A 22,512-nucleotide genomic window follows, 5' to 3' on the forward strand; every position below is an offset into this window, starting at 1 on the left:
CCCTAGCTGTACAGTGGGCCTGCTGCCAACAATTCTGTACCAAGATGAGAAGTGAAGATGGGAAGGAAAGGGAAAATAAGAAACCTTTTCAAGTTCAACAGGGATTAGGAAGAAATTCTAGAATCTGCCTTCTTAGCATTGTGCCTGTCAGTTCTACTCTCTTTCTTCCCTGCAGCTTTGAAATATTTGAGGATAGTTTGTATCTCTGCAGCTTTGAAATATTTGAGGATAGTTTGTATCTCCCATGAATTCTCTTTCATAAGTCAGACCTCCCCATTTCTTTATTTGTTCCTCTAGAATATGGTTTCCAGGACCATTACTGCTCTGACAACATTCTCCAACATTTGTTGAGATTGATTCTTCCAAATATCTTTCTCCTACATTTTTCCCATATGTGACTGTCATTCAATGAGAAGGAGAAGGATATTCATAGAACTCACAACGTCTGACTCAGGATTCACTTAAATGTAGATGAAATAGGCAACTGTCTTCTGAAAATCTTTCTTCTGCCACCCTCTCTACCAAGCTAAATCATTTGCTCCACCGATGCTGAAAATTCTACAGTTAGAGTTCATTCCACTGACTTTATACTAATAAGAAATGTGTGAACAGAATAGTGAAAGGTGAAAACCATGGCCTTTGGAGTAAAACAGATCTAGGCTCCAATCCCAACTCTGCCATCAATAACTGGGCACTCTCCTAATGTATGCAAATCTCAGATTTCAACCTTAAAATAGATATATCTTATACAATTATTGTGAGGTTTAAATATGATAAACTTTTACAGTAACTGGACAGAGTAGACCATAGACCCTTACATATTGTCAATTTCTTTACTTGTGTGTGTTACTGCAAAATTCTTAAAAAACATATTTTTAAAGGAGTCTTTAAAATACAAAAAAAACTAAAGTTATGTGAATGAATTGATTAATTATTCCTACAGGACACATTAGCTAATGTTTTATAAGAATACTGGTTGCCTAGTTGATAATAATACTGGTTGCCTAGTAGATAATACTCACATAACTAAAGTTATGTGAATGAATTGATTAATTATTCCTACAGGACACATTAGCTAATGTTTTATAAGAATACTGGTTGCCTAGTAGATAATATTTATAAAGAAAAATGGATCAAAAAAGTGATGTGTTTCAGAACGACACAGTCCCTACTTGACCTTACACAGAAAATGAAGCTTTTACACAGCCCCAGTCCCCTATTTTTCCCCCAAGGCTATTCCCTCTTTGGTGTGCCATGCCTCTCAATTTTAGAGTATAGTATAACAAAGTATAGAAGTAGAACATATGCAGTAATTTCTCAAGAAGTACACGGAAGGGGCTTCCCTGGTGGTGCAAGTGGTTGAGGTTCCGCCTGCCGATGCAGGGGACACAGGTTCGTGCCCCGGTCTGGGAAGATCCCACATGCCGCAGAGCGGCTAGGCCCGTGAGCCATGACCTCTGAGCCTGCGCGTCCGGAGCCTGTGCTCCGCAACGGGAGAGGCCACAACAGTGAGAGGCCCGCGTACCACAAAAAAAAAAAAAAAAAAAAAAAAAAAAGAAGTACACGGAAGGATAAATAAAAGTCATTAAAAATTAATAGTAATAGCTGCTATTGACAAGGTTTAATTGCATTATCAGAATCATTTTTTAAAAACCTAGAAAGTGCATGTAAGTCTGAATGCTTTTCTAAGTCAAGTTTATATAGATATTCACTGTGTCAGTACATATTTAATTTCAATGCAAATTGATTTTACAATGAAAACTGACCAAAAATATTTATCTATAGGAGCAACAAGAAGTGTGACTGGTTAGAACACTTTGTCCTGGAGTTGTACATTTTTTATATAAAAACACTTGAGAATAGATAATACCAATTGCTATTGCCCCACTCTTTAGTCATATTTTTCTATTTAAAATGCAGAGAAAGTGAAAGGTGATGGATAAAAGCAGCACTAAAACATTGTTTCAAAATGAAGCTTCCTGAAGTTCAAATATAAAGTAAAAGAAAGGAACAATATTTTTGATTCCATTTTTTTTTGCATTTTATATACATACTTCATGTGACCATGAAATATTTATTTTTCTTTCAATTATAATGGCTTCTTATTCCTTTTAATCTTTACGTCACTACTTGTGCCTTGACATAATTGCCTGGCTCTTCGTTCACGATCCAGAATTTCTTTGGGGAATAGGCTTTTCTCATCAAATACTGCTTTCAGTGCTACAAAATGATGAAGAAAATGACATATAAATTATACTTGGCAAAAGATCCAATTAAATGAAATAGTGGGGAGAAATGTTCAAATTTCACTTCTCAAAATGTGGATGTTCTTAAAACCAAGAGTGCTCTGGGAAAATTTCCTCTTAAGCTTCTGCTCTTCCTTTTAGTTCAATTTAAATTTAAAAGTTAAATTTTCACAGAGTTTGTCCTAGTAATGTATTTATAACATGATAGAGATCTACCATTTCACAGGAGAAGTCTAAAGAAGTTTGTGTTTTCCATTTTTGTTTTTTAATCTACCTAACAGCTCTCAAGGACTCATAATAAGCAAAGAACAAATTATTCTGTATTGAAATAAGACAATTAAAAGCATCAAAACACAGTTTGACTGTCTGCATGACTAAACAAGTACATCTGCAATCACATCCTTATAAGATAGTTTGACCTGCAGGGATCTGTGGCTTCAGAAGAAAAAGAGACAAATTATCCCCATGAATGGTTATATGTGCATCAGTGAGAAGTGGAATGAAACTGTGCCATGCATTCAAAAAAATAATTTTGGCCTTTTGCTAAATTTTGTCATTTCAACAAATGTTTATTGAAAATATATTACGTACTGTGCTCAGGCATAATGGGGCACAAATATGACTAAGTCACAGGCTTCCTTCCAACTGGTAGAAGGTGGGAGCAGTAGCCTAATAACCAAAATGTCATCTATAATATGATACCATTCTAAGAGAATATGAGCAATGTAAATTATGTGGTTAAACATATAAAGAGCTTATAACAATACGCAGAGATCAGAGAAAGAGCTTGAAGAATCAGATGCTATTTGAGATAGATCTTGAAGCCCAGAGAGGATTTTCACTGATAATGAGGACTATGGAGATGAGGAAGGGTTTGCAAGGGGGAAAAGAAATGTCAACTAGAAGGAACAAAGTAAATACAAGTATGGAGAAACAGAGCTACTCTTCAGGTAACTCTGAGTAATTCAGCACAATTTAACATAAAGGAGAGGAAAGTAGAATGAGATTGGAGCTGGACTGAGGGGCACTTTAAATACCAAGCCAAGAATTATGAAACAAAGAAACTACATGAACATTGAATAACCTCACAGTGTAGAGGCATCTTTATATATTTGGATTAAAAAACAACAACAACAACAAAACTCTCCACTTCTCGTACAAACATAACTATAAAAGTCAATATCTTGCCCCCTTTGCTCTTGGATATTATACAAGAAAAACCAAGAAAATGAGGGGAAGTAACTCTGAGAATAAATTCCACGTTCAGCAAAACCCAAAGGTAGATGTAACCTGCAGCCTACATAACATGAAGAAGGGTAGCCAAACAGCTGAGCTTGGGCAGAAGTTACACAAGATAAATCAATCCGCATGGAGAGTATAAAAAGGCCAGCAGCAGCTGCAGCATTTCAGAAAGTGCTGGCAAAGAGATGCTCACTAAAGATGAGGGGCTCACCCCGCGGTCCAAATGCTGTAACTTTCTTTTCTATCTATGGATGCTACACGGGGTGAAGAAGGCTGGGAGCAAAAGCTCTCCCCAACCTCATTTGGTTCAGCGAAACATATGAGGCAGGACTATATAAAGAAGCACACCCACGAGCCATCTTCTGCTAAAAGCAGTCCGCCTCTGTAGGTTGTAAAACTTGAAGGCCACACTGATCCCATGTCCCAGGCTCTCACCCAGGGACCTGCTACAAATTTCAAGTCTAAGAAAACTAAACTCATTAAAGATAATTGATTAAAAGCGTAAATTTTAAAAACTGGCATAGCATAGACATAAATGTGTTACAAGCAAAATTAAAAACTAAACAAAATGAATTTTAAAAAGAGCAGCAAAACTAATCAATACATAGATCGCCACCAGGAACGTGTTGCCATTGGACAAATACTGTTACTAAGCATTTTGCCACAAATTAAATTTGAAAATTTGAAAACGCTCCTGTCTCTATGAAAGAAGATCACAGAGCAGAAGTCCCTTCATCTCAGGGATGAGATGAAGACACAACGGGAAGTGATGAAATGTCAGCTGGCAGAACTCAGGAAAAGAAATATCACAAGTGAGAATAGACTGCATGGTAACACAATGGGAAGCGTAGAGTGTATGAGTAAGAAAAACAAATAAGATGAAAATTAAAAACAGAACAAATTAGAAGGAAATGATAGATATTGGGGAAAAAAAGACCCAACAAATACAGAAATGGGCTGAGTCCTTAAGAAACAAAAATTAAGAAAAATTATAAAGTGCCATGTAATAAAACTTTCCTCAAATAAGAGACAACCTGACATATATAAAAAGGACATACTGTTAATTACCTCTTTAATGGACCTATCTTTAATGGAGTCACATTATACGATGCTGTGGGGTTAGGAATTTGGGGAAACACAGTTCAGCCCATAGCATATATTTTGGAACTTTTAAATGACCAGTGAAGCTGCAGGAGCTTCAGCCGTGCTTCTGCATTTTTGGTAACTCAGTTCCAAACACAATCACAGTTTTATTAATGTGTCTTCACTTTTCCAAAATCCTGATCCTTTTATTTCTTGGTAAATTTGGTATTTCTTGGTATAATTTATGTCTTGTATAGCTTAGAGATAGCCAATCTTTGTTACTGGCCTGAGACAATTTTTAAAAATTGTGGCAAAGATGGAGTTTGGCAATATCTCTAGTGGAAAGAAGGAGTTGGAGGCAAAAAAGATATAAATAAAAGACCTAACTTTTCTTGCTCTGGGGAAAAAAAAAGGACATAACTTGTGCCAGGAATAACAGAAGAGTCAAAAACAAGGCATATCCCACTAAAGTTACTAGACTTTAAAGATAAGGGCAGAATCATTTGGCAGCCAAGCAAAATGATCAAGCCACTCAAAAGAAGAGAAATAGGGCTTCCCTGGTGGCGCAGTGATTGAGAGTCCGCCTGCCGATGCAGGGGACACGGGTTCGTGCACTGGTCCGGGAAGATCCCACATGCCGCGGAGCGGCTGGGCCCGTGAGCCATGGCCGCTGAGCCTGCGCGTCTGGAGCCTGTGCTCCGCAACGGAAGAGGCCACAGCAGTGAGAGGCCCGTGTACCGAAAAAAAAAAAAAAAAAGTAAAAAAGAAGAGAAATATATGTATTGCATTTGATATCTTCATAGCAATGATCAATACCAGTAGACAGTAAAGAGAGCAACTCCCACAAGATAAGTAAGGAAAGAACATGTGAGGTACAAATACTATAAACATCCAAACTGCCCATCAAATCTGAAAACTTCCAATAGTTTCAACGTGCAGGGAGTTCATGGACTATTGTTCCCAAGAGTCCTTTTTGAGGAAATTACTACAACATAAACTGAGAAATGACTGAGGAAAAGATTTGGTGGTGAGCACCAAATATATTTTAACGTAGAAGTGAGATTAAAACAACATAAAGTTTAGGATGACAAATTAGAAGGCAAATGCCACATGCCTGACAACGTAGAAATGATACAATTAACAAAAATTGGGAAAGTAAGAAAGAAGTTTCATTCATGATAGATCAGTAACAGCTGAGAGACAAAGGACTTAAACCAACAAGTCAAGTAATAGCCATATAAGCAAATTTAACAAAACAGAAGCAGAAAGAAAAATCATATTATTGAACAAAATTGTGTGGTGGAAGAGGGGGAGGGGAATGAAGAAACATGTTCATTTATCATCAGTCAGCATGGATTTAATTGTTACTGCCCTAGAAAGATAAAGGGTGACAACAATTATAATTATATGAATCTATAAGTATAAAGGTACTACCAGAACAAACATATAACACCCACCCACCCACCCCCCTCAAATAAAACAAAGAAAAAGATTACAGGTCCAGTGAAAACTTCAAAAAATATATACACAGTAAATAGCAGAAAAGAGTATGAGAAATACAAAACCAAACTGTCTAATAAACAACAAATTTAAATGTGCTCAATTTCATGATTTTAAAAAATTGATTTTTTAGTTGGATCAAAGGCAAAAACCCAATTCACGTCTAAAATAAAATGATTCCAAAAATTTGAAATAAAAGGATGGGAAAAGTATACCAGGCAAATCAAAATCAAAAGAAAGTGGGGATCAAAATCTAAAATCATAGATGCATGAAGAAACCCTCAAAGGATACACAGACACTTGCAGTAGTGGTTGCCAGAAATAGGTGATAGTGGGAACTGGACAGATCAGCATCATGGAACGGAGGTAGACTTCTCACTGAATAATTTTTTATATGTTCTAATATTTGATCAGTGTGAATATATGTTGTTTTTCATATAAGAAAGTATATGAAAAACAGCATATTCTGTTTTTTAATAAGACAAAAATGCAACCTGGACCTACCTCATAAGCAAAGTTACAAATGAAAACCCTTTCCACTGGCCTAATACCAGTGGTACAAGATAATGTGGATTTCTGCACATTAGTTGATTCTGTCCTCTGTTGTCTGAAGGTAAGCACGTCAGAATCACAAGGCATTCTGAATGCCTCAGAGCTCTTCTGAGGTCCACTGTGAAAGACAAAATGTTACTTCTGAAATAAACCCTAGCTGCTTTACTGAGATTTGTCTCTCAACTAGACAAGGAATTTTCATTGTAATTGACTGGGTTTCAGGACAATTAAACCAATAACTAACCGATAGGCCTTTGCAAGTTCTTTGACAGGGATAATCTTTCTGGGATAATTTATTTTTCTGAGTTAAAAAACAAGTGATAAAAAATTCATATGCAATTCATATGCAAGGGTAGATACCTGTTTCCTGGGCCCGAAGCTTACAATTTGGGGAGCTTTGTTTAAGAAAATGAACATAAAATTAAAATACAAAATTATTCATAAAAGTGGTTATGTACTTAGAATGAGAAAATAGATCTCAACAAATTACTGGAGTTTTGTAGAGCTGAATCCTTGTCTTCTCAGATCTCTTTCAGGAAAGGCACTGAAATGCTTACCTGGAAATGATTCCTACTTGCAACCTGGCTTCCTCTCTTCACCCAGAACACCCTAAAACTCCCAGCAACTCCTAATACTCACAAGGGACTTTGTAGATAAGGCTCATAAAACAACCTACATTAGCTTCACTAGCAATCTCCTTTATGTGGCGAAAGCCTTGTCATTAACCTAACACCTTCTAAATGAATAATGGTCATCGATTCCTCTCACTGTTCAGAGTAACAGCATTTGCTGGGTTAATGGCATAATGTTTGCATATAAGTGAGTCTGCCATGGATTTTGATACATGTAAGAAACCATTAACCATTTATTGAACCTGTTTAAGATTATAAAAGCATGTCTTTAACCTTGCTGTGATGACTTGTTTTCTTGATGAACTTGGCAAGGCTCTTCCCAGTTATTCAATCAAACACTAATCTAAGTGTTGCTCTGAAGAAATTTTGCCTATATAGTTAAAGTCCCTAATCAATGGATTTTAAGTAAGGAGATTATCCTGGATAATTTGGGAGAGCCGGACTTAAATCAGTTGGAAGGCCTTAGAAGCAGGACTGAGGCTTCCCTAAGACAGAAAAGAAATGCCAACACTGGACAAAACTTCTGCCTGTGCCCATGGAGTTCAGTCCTCTTCCTTTCACTGCCTGTGGACAACAGCTTTAGCCTGTGCCCAGTCTGCGCTGATCTTCCCTCCTGGCGCAGCTCTACTCCTTTTGGACTTGCTCCACCAGCCCTCACAATACCATAAGGCAATTCCTTGCCATAAATTTCAATACATGGTCCTGCTCGTTCTGTTTCCCTGCACCCTGACTGATACACTTGCCATAAAGTGCATTGTTTAACGCAGAATCATCGTGAAGGGCGAAGCATTCTTATTGAGACAAATAGACTGGTTTGTCAAGGTTCCTGCGGTTTGTGACTGGAGTCTGTCGGACACTCCTTGAAAAGAAAATTTACGTTTATTCAAATATACAGCTTATCTTAAAGCACCTTCAAGTTCCCACACAGGTGTTATGTGGGACCTCAAGCCTTAAACTTCTTGCCTTATGGGTCCAACAACTTACTTAGAATCTTGGTGAGTAGTTCACTCAGAAGGGTTAGTAACAGCCAGTGTATTTGGACTCATTGCGTCCAAATGGACCCATCTTTAAACCTTCTAAAGGCTTCCTTCTCACTTAAAAGAAACCCAAGTTTCTTGCCCAGGCTACCTCATCCCACATGAACTGATCCCTAATTCTTCCACCCTCATCTTGGGCTCTCTGTGAGCATCTCTCACACTCTACCCTGGCAACGCTGACTTTTCTGTCCCTGGAATAGCTTTTCTGTCCCTCAGTAGCTTTACACTTCTGCTCCCATCCTTGGAATGTTCTGTGCCCATTTGTTTGTGGAACTGCCTCCTCTTATCTTTCAGGATTCAGCCCAACAATCAGAGAGAACTTCACTGATGCCCCTCCTTAGTCACGTTCCATCACATTGTTTTGCTTTATTTTCCTCATGCCTTTTATCAATATCACTATCCAAACGTATCTTCTTCTGTTCAGTTATTTATTTATTGTCTATCATGACCCTAGGTGATAAATTCAATGAGAGCAAAGACCTTGTTTGTCTTTATACCCCATATACCCTTAGCACCCAGCATTGTGTCTGGTATTTACAATAGAAGATGGTCACAAAAATGTATTTGTTGAATAAATGAGCAAATGAATGAAGATACCTCCAGGCTTGTAAAGGATCCCTCTTCACACTTTGGAATTCCTGCCTTCCAGAGACCCGAGGGCCTCTATTATGGTAGTAGAAGGCTGGTCCTCTGTGTCATTTATCTATATATCCATCCACTTACCGCAACCCCTGCTCTTAAAAATTAACATCAAGTGTTATTGGTAACCATTTATGTTCCCTATTTCCTACTTGGGAAAAGATGACGTTATACATTAATCACTTCATTTTATAGTTGGCTGCCCAACAAGGCTTGTTATAATGATAACCAAAAGTGTTTTAAAAGCGATGAAAATGAAAGATGTGGTAGCCATGAAGCATTCAAACATTTTCACTAAAATAAAATGATTCAGTGATTTTCATAAAGCAAAGTTAATCTTTATCATCTGATCCCTCCCTTGCCCCATAATTGGAGACTAACTATATATCAGATGAACAACAGTGGCAAACCTCACAAAGGCACCCTGGCAATGACCAGCTGTTGTTAGTTTATGAACATACGGTATTCTGAAAACTTTCTCTTCAATTCACATCCTCCATCCTATTCTAAGTCCTCCAGGTAAGTGCTTCTCAAACTTTAATGTGCATAAAAATCACCTAGAAGTCTTGTTAAAATGCAGATTCTGATTCCATAGATCTGAGTTGAGGCCTGTGATGCTGCATTTCTAACATGCTCCTGGGTGACGCCCAGGCTCTATCCACTGCCCACATTTTGACATCAAGGTTCTAATTCCTAAATATAGACTAGATCAGGATGGCCAGGCTGTCATTTAATTTTAGCCATCACTGTGTAACAATCAGGTAACAAAGCAACAGGTTGTTGGCAGAGTAGTGAGAGTTTATCAAAATGCTTTAGTGGTCTTCATATGGCTCTTAAATGATCGTGCTGGGGACCTGTTCAACCTTTTTTTTACGACTTTTTTTTTATGAGCCGTTTTATTTTTACAACAAAAGTGAAAGGAAGGTACAAGTATTTCTTATATATCCCCTGCCCGCACACATGCAAACCCTCCCCTGTTATCAACGTCAGTCACCAGAATGGTATATATATATATATATATTTTTTTTTTGGCGGTACGCGGGCCTCTCACTGTTGTGGCCTCTCCCGCTGCGGAGCACAGGATCCGGACGCGCAGGCTAAGCGGCCATGGCTCACGGGCCCAGCCGCTCCGCGGCATGTGGGATCTTCCCGGACCGGTGCACGAACCCGTGTCCCCTGCATTGGCAGGCGGACTCTCAACCACTGCGCCACCAGGGAAGCCCGGAGAATGGTATATTTTTTAGTAAGGGTGAATCTACACTGACACATCATTATCACCCAAAGTGCACTGTTTACCTAAAGTTTCACTCTTGGTGTTGCACAGTTTAAGGATATTTAAAGGATAATGACAAATATCCTTCATTATAATATCATACCGAGTATTTACATTGCCCTAAAAAAATCCTCTGTGGTCCCCCTATTCATCTCTTTTCCTCCTCCCCTGGCAACCACTGATCTTTTTATTGTCTCCATAGTTTCGCCTTTTTAGAATCTCATAGAGTAGGAATCATACAGTGTGTACCTTCTCAGATGAGTTTCTTCCACTTAATAATATTCATTTAAGATTCTTCCATATCTTTTCATGGCTTGACAGCTCTTTTTTTTAAGTGCTAAATAATATTCCATTGTCTGGATAATAAACTGTACCACAGTTTATTTATCCATTCACATGCTGAAGGACATCTTTGTTGCTTCCAAGTTTTGGCAATTATGAATAAAGCTGCTATAAAGATCTGTGTGCAGGCTTTTGTATAAAAATAAGTTTTCAGGTCCTTTGGGTAAATACCAAAGAGCATGATTGCTGGATTGCATGTTAAGAGTATGTTTGGTTTGTAAGAAACTGACAAACTGTCTTCCAAAGTGGCTGTACAATTTTGCATTCCCACCAGCAATAAATGAGAGTTCCTGTTGCCCCACATTCTCACCAGCATTTGGTGGTGTGAGCATTCTGGAGTTTGGCCATTCTAATGCGTGTGTAGTGATAACATTGTTCTCTCACTTTGCATTTCCCTGATGACATATGATGTGAAGCATCTGTTGACTCTTTTAAAAAAATGTTTTTCACATGTTAATGACTTCTGTTTTATAGGACTCAAATTATGGTGATATCATATAAACAAAGATATAAAATAATAGGAAGGATTTTTTTACTTCTAAGACATCTCTGAGTTTTGTGCTCAGTCTGGATCTTCAGTTATCTAAGACTTCCTGGCATGAATCATGTGTAGAAATCTCTCATTTCCTACTAAAAATGAATATATTTATAAATGCATTCTTCTTGTATTTAATTCTTTGTTCAAGTAAGAAGATTTCCACAATATTTGATTCTTTTTCTTTATTGGTACTAGATTTAAGATAGTACTTTAAAGCAAAGATATATAAGGTTGATTTTCCTAAAATCCTGTGTGTATACTTTCTACTTATAGCTTAAGAATCATAGAGAGTAAGTTTGTATAACAATGAAAAACCAGTATTGTCTCTAGCACAGCCTTCTGAGTAGGCAGATTCTGGCTGAGTTCACCATTTCTGAACTATTTTGCCCCTCTTTGTAAATTGCAGGTTACCATGGATATGCAAACTCCGTCTCATCTGGTAGAGTGTTAACTGACTCGCTCCCCTTCCTTGGAAGCACCGTTTTTGTACCTACCTGCAAATTGGGTCAGGGACAGTTATCTTGCACAAATTATCAATTCTCACCAAATTTTCAATCCTCCCACTTTTCTTCAATATCTGACCACAATCTTCCAAACTTTTTCAATTCTCACGTCTGTCTAAAACTGAGAACTAAAACCTGACAGCCCAAATCTTTATTCAGACTCTGTGCTGCCTTGCAGCTGTCCTTTGCTCTCAGGACCTTCAGGACACCAAAACAACTGACCTTCCCCCCTCCTAACATCTGGTTCTACAGAAGCAATGCCAACAAGAATCCCTGAGAGACACTTCTCAGACACTGTTCTGCCCCACCCAGAAGATTCATGATCACCTCTGGGCTGTTCAACAGCGAGTGGTAATCATTTGTCTTGAACAAAAGTAAGGGGGCTGACAACATTAACCTTTACCCTGTGCAACTAGAAAGTGGAGGCAGTTAAGAAATGGCCCGACCCTCTTGCGTTCCAGAAACAGATAACAGCAAAGGACCACTCTTCTCTCTCTCATTCTGAGATAAGACCCTCTTTACCCTCCTCCCTAGTCTAATAAGACTCATGGATTCATTGACCTGTCTCTACAGTAGCTCAAGCCCCCTTCCTTTTTTTGAGATACTCCTCTTTAATGACTATTCTCCCTGTTGCAATAGCTTGAATAAAATCATCTCTTTAATTGTCCCGCACATTTTGTCTTTGACAAACAACAACAACAAAACAATTCACCTGAGGTGTCACTAATGCAGCATTTTCTCTACGCTGGAAGTTTTAAAGATTTTATATGTACAATATGATGACTTCTGGGAAATTTATGAGCAAAACCTGACCCAGAGCCACTTCTAAGTAGATTCCAGTTTTTTGAATAAAGCATATCAAAAAGGAATTTCAAGCTGTTTGAGAACCCACGGGGAACAACTTGGAAGCTAAAGAGAGAGTGTGAAAGATGTTTCAACTTGAAAGGGAAAGAAAGAAAATACAAAAGGACATTAAAAACACAGTAGGTAAAACTAAAAAGTCACCTGGGGCTTAAGAAGTGTTTGAAACTGTCCCAAGTTCCAAAGCGGTAGTTTAGAATGTTGAAAGTAAGTCTGGCAAAATGCCTCTCATCGTACAATTGCCAAAGAACCTTCAGCACACTGTAATTATGGAGATTTCAGGAATGTGTGTAAAATGCAGTGCAAAGACTTAAGGTAGACTCTGTAATGATAGTGTGGAGGAGGGCATGTATTAGTAATTGAGATTTTTTTTAAGTGCTCATTTATAATAACAATTTTTAAATTCAGTAGCCTCCTACGAAAAAGGAGATGAACAATTTTAAATGAAAGTGTTAAAAATAGGTAATATTATAGTGAAATAGCTGGTTTTAGAAAGCCGCATAAGAATAGGCTGCCTAAGGACTATGATTTCAACGTTATCTGAACAAGGGAGGCTGTACCTAGAAATATTAATAACATGGACACCTGTAAAACAGGGACACTTCTCAACTAGGGTCCACCTTTTACTAGCTATGTGAGACTAGGTATATTATTTAAACTCTTTTTTCTATCCCACAGAGTCTATGCCAGAGACTCTTTATATAGTAAATAGGGGCAATAATAATTCCTGTAACAAAGAGCCATTTAGTGGAATAATAATAATAAAATACCATCAATAAAGAAATGTATCAAACTCTTATTAGGTGAAGGCTCTGTGCTAAGGGCTTCACATGGGTTATTTCACTTAATGTTCACAGCAACATTATGAAGACGGTAACTTATACGATGCCCATTATTAGTTGAAGAAACTAAGGCATAGAGAGTTTAACTGACCTGCTCAAGGTCATATAGCTAGCAAGTGGTAGAGTCTTGATTTGAAGCCAGGTTTATGCTTGAAATTTTGCCCTTACTATACCTTTATTGCTTTGAGTCTTCCAAGTTTTATTCATTCTATAAATGGAAATTCTCCAAAAGACAACCATAACCGTTAACACCTTATAACTGAGTAGGAATCATGACTGTGATTTCAAAGCTTATAAAATAATGTAAAGGACCAGGAGTGGGATAAAAAGCATGAATAGCCAGGGAAGATGGTACTATGCCAATGATCAGTGCATTGCCCCTGAGCTCCAAAGCCACTCTTCACTGCTCGCTGCGTGATAATGGACCAGAGTCTTGTAAATGGTTCTCCTTTGACAGCTGGTACAATGTTGAGCTCTGTCACTAGAGGGACACTGGAGGGGAAATGGATTTCTCTCCAAGTGGGTGTTCCCCTCACCAGGCTCCTGCAGGGCAGTTCCTCCAGCACTAGACTCCTACAGCATGACTTCTCCAGGACCAAGCTCCTCCAGTGCCTTCTGCAGCTCCAGACTCCTGTGATGCAAGGATGGCTTTTCCAGAGCCACAGCTTCCCTTGCCACCCTCCCAGGTGACTTTGCAGCAGAGCGCCACCTGTCTGCCAGCATGCAATGAATGACTTTCTGTAATACCCCAGGAGGCAAGCAGAGGGCCGCCAGTGACTCCTCTCTGTGGACAGCCTCCCCTGCAGCCCCTTGATGGCTCTGCAGTGAGTTCTGAGACACATCACCTCCCTGTGGATGGCTTCCCCTGATGCCCTTGAGAGCAGATTTCTGCAAGTTCCATCTGCAGCAGCTCTGCCAACTTGCCAGGTGGCAAAACAGCGATAAGCCCTCTTGCACAAGGTCTGGGTCTCCGCCCTAGCTTAGGTGGGCCTATTCCTTGGTCTGCCTCAGGCCTGGGAGTAGTGGCTTCTCTTTAGATCTTCTATTCCTGTGTTCTTTAGAATTCTCTTTGCTGCTTACTCGCCAATGTTCTATAATGTGCATATATTATATCTAAAATCGGAAGAAAAAATGAACTGAAAAATAAAATTAATTCTAAAACATGCCTTGACTGTAGTTGCTCTTCAGTTACCATTCTTTTTCTTTCCTCCCTACTATAGTCAATTTCTTGGAAAAGTGTTAGCTTTTCTTGGTAGATGCCCCACAGGTACCTCCGACTCAACATATTCCGAAAACTAACTCTAAATCATCTTCTCCTCCTATATTCCCTCTCTCAGTAATTGCCTCTCTTTGACACAGTTATCTGGGCTGGAAACCTGATAGTCATACATGTCTTAACATCTCATCAGGGCACAAAATCCTTTAAATTCTATCTCTGTAACACTTCTCAAATTAATAGTTACTTCCTTTCTAGGGTCCCCTTATCTTCAAAATAATAATAGTTACCATTTATGAGTGCTTATTATGTGCTAGTCATTGTGCTAAAATTAACCCACACAACTTCAAGAAGCAGGTACCATTAGCCCCATTTTACAGATGAGAAAACTGAGACTCTGTAGCTTATTTAATTTATCCAGATATAAACAACTAGTAGAAGGCAAAGTGAAAATTCAAAAGAAGATAGCTGCGTCATACAACAAGTTCCCACCACTCTAATACATACACTGCCTTCAGTCTAGCCCCATTATAATGCATCAACTACACAGTTTCCAGAAAGCTTTCTAGAATGCAAATCTGGTCATGTCACTTGCCTGCTTAAACATTTCAACAGGAATTTTGTTTCTGGATAGGATTTAATAAGTAGTGGGGGCTTCCCTGGTGGAGCAGTGGTTGGGAGTCTGCCTGCTGATGCGGGGGACGCGGGTTCGTGCCCTGGTCTGGGAGGATCCCACATGCCGCAGAGCAGCTGGGCCCGTGAGCCATGGCCGCTGAGCCTGCGCGTCCGCAGCCTGTGCTGTGCAACGGGAGAGGCCACAACAGTGAGAGGCCCGCGTACTGCAAAAAAAAAAAAGTAGTGGCAGGTCTTCCTTCTCACTGCACCAGATAGGAAAAAAAAAGGTAAATTACAGAAATAATATTCTTAAAGCCTTCAGAGAGCTGTGAAAACAAATATTATCAAATTAAAATTCATGAGATAGTAGAACCATTCTCAGATGAGCTGAGATTGCCAAATCTTTTCTTCCCTTTGGGGATTAATCATGTCTGGGCATTGCTAAGAAACAGGCTTGCCATAGACAGATTTTCTAAGGGAAGGGAAAATCAGAAGAGCTTTTGATGACTGTGTGGGTTGGTGTGATGAACTGCAATTTAGAGACACTTCGTAACTGTGGCCAGGGTTCCCCACAGGACATATTCTGAGTGCTGGGGTAGTGTGGCAGGCTATGGATTGGACTGGGGAGGCAGATTAATGTTTTCTGCGGTCACAATATTCCACTACAGGGAGAGGCCTAAAACAAACATTTGAAACTGAAAGTAAATGAAGTCTAACTAAAGCCATAACCCAGCACTGACCGAACTCCATCCCTAATTGGATTAACATGATCCACCCTTCATGCTCTCTGTCCAGCTAAGGAAAGGGTGCACTGCCTCAGAGAAAAAACGCTAAGTTCATTATCTGTAGATCTTTAACACATAATTTCTGCCATATAATAAAAAATTATACAGAAATTACAGGACTTGCAAGAAAGAAGGAAAATGTGACCAATGACCAAGAGGAAAAAATAAACATTAGAAACAGATCCAAGGATCACCCAGATACTGATGTTAGCAGGCCAGGACTTTAAAATTATTATAAATATGTTCAAGAAAACAGAAAATTTGGACAAAATGGATGAAAACAGAAGTAATTTCAACAGAGTATTAGAATATATATAAACAAGATTCAAATGGCATTTTAGAAATATATATACATATATATATATACACACATATACATATAAAATCTGAAATTGGGAACTGATATCATGGGTTTAAAAGAGACTGGCAAAAGAGACAGGACTAGTGAATGCAAAGGTAAGTCAATATAAAATATCCAAAATGAAGCCCAGAGAAGAAAATAAAATGGAAAAATGAGAAGAACATAAGAAATGTTTGTGATATAATGAAAATCCAACATATGTGTAATTGCAATCCCAGAAGGACTGGAGAGTGGTAACTGGAAAGAAACAATATTTGAAAAGATAATAGCTGAGAATTATTCAACATTGAAGAAAGATGTATTCAAGGATTCCTATCAACCCCAACCAGTATATATACAGAGAAAAGTGTATTTATGCCCACTGTGATAAAACTGCTAAAAAACAAGGATAACGATAAAAATCTGTAAAGCAGCCAGAAAAAAAATTACATTCAAAGAAACAACAATAATATGAAGAGTGGAATTTTAAACAGGAACTATAGGAGCAAGGAAGCAGTGGGATGGTATCTTTAAAGAGTTGAAAAAAACTGCTATCTAGGGTTTTAAACCCAGTGAAAAAATCCTTCCAAAGTCGAAATGAAATAAACGCATTTTTCAGACACATAAAGCTGGGAAAATTACTCATCAGCAGACCAACATTATAAGAAATACTGCAGAAATTTCTTCTGAATAAAGGAAAATAATCTCAGATGGAAGCCTAGTACCCCAAAAAGAAATAAAGTACTGTAACCTCTAGAGTAATCACTAAAAGGCTAACACAAAGAGGTCTAAAAACTGAAGAATTAATAGAAGAGATAAAATGGGATAATTCAGAATACTTGCCTAAAACATTCCAATGGTTCCGCATTTCTGGTAAAATAAATACCAAAGTCCTTAACACAGTACACCAGGTGCTCCACGATTTGGCCCCCATTTACCTCTCTGGCCTTAATTCTCACCATGTCCCTTCAAGAACCCAGCCATTTGGGACTACTCATAGCTCCCTTAGCACACCATCCACATACTGTTCCTTTGCCAGAAATATCATCCCCCTTTTTTCTTACCTAACTAATATCAATTTAACTTTTAATATCTAGCTCAGGCACAATCTGGTTTCTCTGAAAAATCATCTATGAACCTCCACGTGATCCCACAGTACCCAGGGCTTATCTCTATTATAGCCTTTGTTGTAAAACATAATGATTTGTTTCCTTATCTAGTTCCCCAACTAGTCTTCAAGAGCTTTGAAGGCTGTGCCTCTACAAGTCAGCTCTGCGCCTCCACCACCCAGCACAAGGGCCAGCACAGAGAAGGCATTCAATATTCACCAGGAGGGCTAAACAAACACATGAGCAAACACGATTTCTGCATCAGCTATTTGAAGACTGCTATTATGCAGAGCATGTTACCATCCTCTTCCATTCTCCAGACCCTAATTTCTAAATAGCGCACCAGTACCTCAAACTCAACACATTCCAAACTCAACCCTATTCAACTGTGTCAAACTCAGTCAACGTGGCACCATCTGAAGTCACCCATTGCAGCCGGCCTGGAATCATTTGGACTTGTGCCCTACTTCAACCACAATGCGTCTTTCCTTATGTTTCCTTGATCTTGACTTCCTCTTCTCCTCCCTCACCCTTTGAACGCCTACTCATTTTAAGTCCCAGCTCAGAGCTGACTTCCACTTATTCCTTCTTATGCCCCAGGCAGAGTTAATCTGCCTTCCTCTCTGAGGCGTCCACAGAACCTCATTTGTGGTGGCATGTGTCATGCATTCTGTTGTCCTCAGTAGTTTACATCTGTCTCTCCCTCAAGCCGGTGAAACTTTTTAAAAAAGGAACTATTTTCACTTGCAGAGAAGGCAGATGAGTGGAAATATTTTAAAGGGAGCAAAGAAGAAAAATAGAAAAGCAAAAGAGAGAAAACATCTTTTTTAAACGGTGTGGAAATTATAGAAAAATTTTATATTAAGAAATCCAGGAGAAAAAATTCTCTTTGAAAATGTATTAGAGTTTTTTTTGTATTTCCAACCAGCCATTCACCCCCAACTTCCCCTACACGTCCTCCCTGCCCATGAGGAGAATTTATCTGCCGATGAAGGAGAATTCTCCTGCTGCAGAACGTGCAAGGCTCCTCACAAAAACAGGAGCTCCCAGGGCTGAGGAGAGGCATTTGCTGCCCTCACCCTTGCTATCTCCCAATTCCTGGCTCTCCAGCTTCTGCAGTCTTCTTCTCTCCTAGTTCTCTTGCCTCTATTCTGACTCCTTGCTCCATCTTGCATGTTCTATGTCTGGACCGTCTTTACACTTTGTTCTGGCTCCCTGGATCTTGTCTTACTGTCTGTTCCCCACACTCTCTTCCGTCTGTGACTCAGCAGGACAAGATAAGTCCTCCCCATGTTTATTCTTGAAGATGAATCATCCTGGGGAAAAAGCAGTAGGCTGATAGACTGAAAGCCCAGTCAGATGCACTATAGGTTATTTAAAGCCCTAATGTTTGTGGATTCATGTTTTTAGAAGAAATGAGCAGATATCATAGATGATCCTCCTGAGAGCAAATGAACTATTATAGATTTAGAAAAGAGAAACTGAGAAAAAGCAAAGGAAGCTGATAATAATTAGACTGGAAATATAGCGGTGAGAAATGACAGCTGTATCTTGTTTACAAGTGGAATTAAAAAAAAAAAAATGTTGACCAGCTGTTATAGGGAACCAAGCAGAGACAAGAGGCTTAAACTTCCCCAAGTGTAGACATAAATGCCTCCCTCCTACAAGGGTTATTATTTCTCAAGGATGATGTTGAACCCCCATCTCAGAGGATTTGAAAAGTTCAGAAACCACAGATCTCAGATGGTTCGAGTGCAGTTCTGATCTTTTGACTGTTACAAGTTGAAAACTTCTCTTTTCATTAATTATTTTAAATGAGTTCCCTGCAGTGTCCATATGCTTTCTGAGTGCCTCGCTGAGTAGCAGGTTGTGTTGCCTGCACTCCCGTCGGGTCCCTCTTTGCGGGTAGGATGCTTGTACAGAAGTTACTCTTCAAATTCTTAGACACTCGGAAGCCTACAACAGTCCGAAAAATAGAGCATTCTTTTGCACATCTTATTTCCAATTCCTCAGAGATCATTCACTTCTGTTTTCTAAATTAAGCTTTCTTGTCGACTCATCATATTAGCCTAGCACAACAGCTGGAAGGCTCTAAGACAATACACTTTAAGTAGCTGCTATTTATAGTGTTTCACATGAAAAGAACAAAACCAGATTGTCAGAGACTCTGTTCTGAAGCTGCCTTAGGATATCTCTTTCTCTGGTATCAGATCTGAAAATTAAGATGATTGGGGGGAATGGGTTCTTATTCATAGCAGACTCATTATATATATTCATGGCATTCTGACTTCAGAAAGATGGCAAAACAAAAATATTCCTCTTATGTATTTTGGCCTGTTGGCTGTCCTTTCTGAGAACACAGATCGGCAGCTGAGCTATAAATCTTAGCTGTCAAACCATACTTCATTTCACTGCAACCTACAAGGCGAACAGTGTTACTTTCGTGCTTTTCTACTTTGTTTTCTTAATTGGTTGAGTTTCGTGGGGAGAGAGGGTGGACGTGGTATGATGGTTGAGGACTTACTTTCAGGAAGTGATGGAAGCTCTGGAATTTGGGGACATTCCTCCTCTGGCTCTTCCCTAAAGTATTTCTCAGGGTCTAGAAGAAAAGCTGGTTTATTGACTTCAGGTAGTTCTTTCAAGTTTCCAATGCTTAATGACCTAAAACTGCCTTTACAACAGCAGCTTTTAAGGGAGGATGGAAAAAAAAAGTATAATATCATTAATTCCTCAGAAAGGGCTAGCACATTTCCAAGTTAACTTTTTTTTAAAAAAAAATCTAACCTCCCTGTTACTCAGCTGTTACAGCTGCAGATCAGCAAACCCTATAAACACAGCTGTTCAAGATAAATCCATGTTCCTTTTATGCAAAGGGACCAAAAGAAACTCAAGGCTCCCCATTCATTTATTTTTCATTTTGTATTCTTTGCTATTTTCCCTTGAAAATGAATATTCTGCAGTTTTGGAAAAGCTCCAGTTTCTCTTTTATCTGCAAGAAAACTGTACGCTTTGTGAGATGGAATCTATTTTTCAGCGTTTAACAACATATCTAAAATTTTGAGTTTGCAGGTTCACTTTCATTTTGCTAAAATGTAAACCAGATCTTTATTATTGTATCTATGATGCACACAATGAGATAATGGGAAGGAAGACTCTTAATTATGCCCTTACAGGCAAAGTCTTGGACAAAATTAAAAAGTTTTCCTTTTGCTTCATGGGATAAACGGATAATGGAATGGAAGTCTACAAAAACTTAATTCAAGATGTGATTCTATGTTTGTTTAACTGTTAGCTCTGTGAAGGTAAAAACTGTCTGTGCTTTTGTCATTGTGGTAGCTCAGTATCTAGGAAAAGTAAACTAACAGGTAAGTAGCACCTGCTCAGAGACAAGTCATGTGCCATGTCAGTGGTTCTCAAACTGTACCAGGCATCAGAATCATCTGCAGGGCTTATCAAAGCATAAACCACTTGCACCATTCCCGTTTCTAACTTAGTTGGGTGGGGATGGGGCCCCAGAATGTACCTAAATTCCCAGCGATGCTGATGCTGGTAGACCAGGGAACGTACTTTGGGAACCAATGTGTTCTATTAAACCAAAGGAGAAATCTTCACAACCTTTAAAGTATCATTATGCCCTTTTGACAGATGAGGAAATCAAGGCTCAAGATGCTTTAGTAACTTGCCTGAATTTACATAACTGGTAAATGGTAGACCTTGGACACCAACTCAAGTATATTTCACTCTAAAAGTCATGCTCCAAGGTATAATAATAATAAATAATATTACTAATAAAACTGTACTGAGTTTCTACAATATGCCAGGCACTAAGTGCTTCACATATATTTTCTCATGTAATCCTGACAAAACCCCTATAGAGTAGATTAGTTTATAAATATGCATTGAATACTAACAAATAATAATGTACCTTTTGACAGCAAAATTTCAACAGAAATGAGCACATTTGCTCTGTGAAAGTGCAGCTTTACCTTGGACGTAAGTTGACAAAAGATCCGTAGTGAGTGAAATATTCTCGTCGTATGATGGAGCTTCGAGAATGATTCTCACCACTCTTCTAAACAACACACTTCAATATGATAACAATTCTTTTGTTTCAATTACTTTTTTTTACAGTTTTTTTCTGGTCAGCCACAACTAAACAAGTACGTTGTTCTGTGTGGCTTTGGGCTTTCTGAGAACAAAAATAGTTTTAATTTTATTTTTATCTTTTAAACACTTAGGAGAGAGAATTAACATCCTGTGCCAACTCTATTTTGGAAACTATAGTGGGCACTTTCCACATGTTTTCTGGTTTAGACCTTATACTTCTGCCTATTGTACACTGTGAAGGCTTGGACAAGTCACTTAGTATCTCTGAGCCTCGCTTTCCTCCTTTGTTAAAATGAGATCACAAGAGCTTACTTTCAGATTTATTAAGGAACACCAACATTCCTGGCACATAGAGTAGTTACTTGTTTTCTTCACACCAATCTATAAAATAATAACATGATAAAAATATATCAACAGTGATTACTTACTGAATAATTTTTTTATAACTTCACCATTGTAAAGGTTATGTGTTTTTTTGTTATAAACATTTCTTTCCTTATATTCATACCTAAATTTATAACTTCTGATGGTCTGACATTGGAAGAAAATAATTTATGATGAAACAAAATAACAACCACAAAGGATGAACAGACACTTTCTGGCTATAAATATACACCTTTAACAACAACAACAAAAAATCTCTATCCTGTGGACCTAAGTAGTGACAATTGTTTACACTAATCAAGTTATATCTTTGAATAAAATGCCTACTAGCCAGGTGATGGTATAAAAGGGTAAGAGCCACGAAGGAGGAGAAGCTAGTTAAGCAAAGGTCCTGTCCCCATAAAAACTGGAAGGTCAGAGAAAAAACTATGAAGAAGAAAATGCCACAGAAACGCACACTATCCTTGCCCTGTGTGTAAACTATATGGACTAATCAGTGGTATGTGTCAAAAGCTCTTTTATCCAGTGTTATGCCTGGATCTTCATTTATGGTATCCAAAATGCAAAAAGAAAAAAATAGTTCAGTGCTTTTGAGGCTTGTTATATGAATCGATAGATTAGCTTGAATCCACAGGAAAAGTTTTTATCAATAAAACACAGGAAGTG

General features: G+C 38.5%; 1 protein-coding gene across 1 annotated transcript in view; it reads right to left on the minus strand.

Moving 5' to 3' along the window:
• Positions 1 to 1,572: 1,572 nt before the first annotated feature.
• Positions 1,573 to 22,512, minus strand: part of WDR49 (WD repeat domain 49) — a 135,344-nt gene continuing 114,404 nt past the window's right edge. The window contains 2 exon segments of the mRNA XM_033855200.2: positions 1,573 to 2,220; positions 19,880 to 20,040. Of these exon segments, the coding sequence (XP_033711091.1) occupies positions 2,090 to 2,220; positions 19,880 to 20,040 (292 nt within the window). The 3' untranslated portion in view covers positions 1,573 to 2,089.

Source organism: Tursiops truncatus, chromosome 4, assembly GCF_011762595.2.
Source record: "Tursiops truncatus isolate mTurTru1 chromosome 4, mTurTru1.mat.Y, whole genome shotgun sequence".
Taxonomy (NCBI): domain Eukaryota; kingdom Metazoa; phylum Chordata; class Mammalia; order Artiodactyla; family Delphinidae; genus Tursiops; species Tursiops truncatus.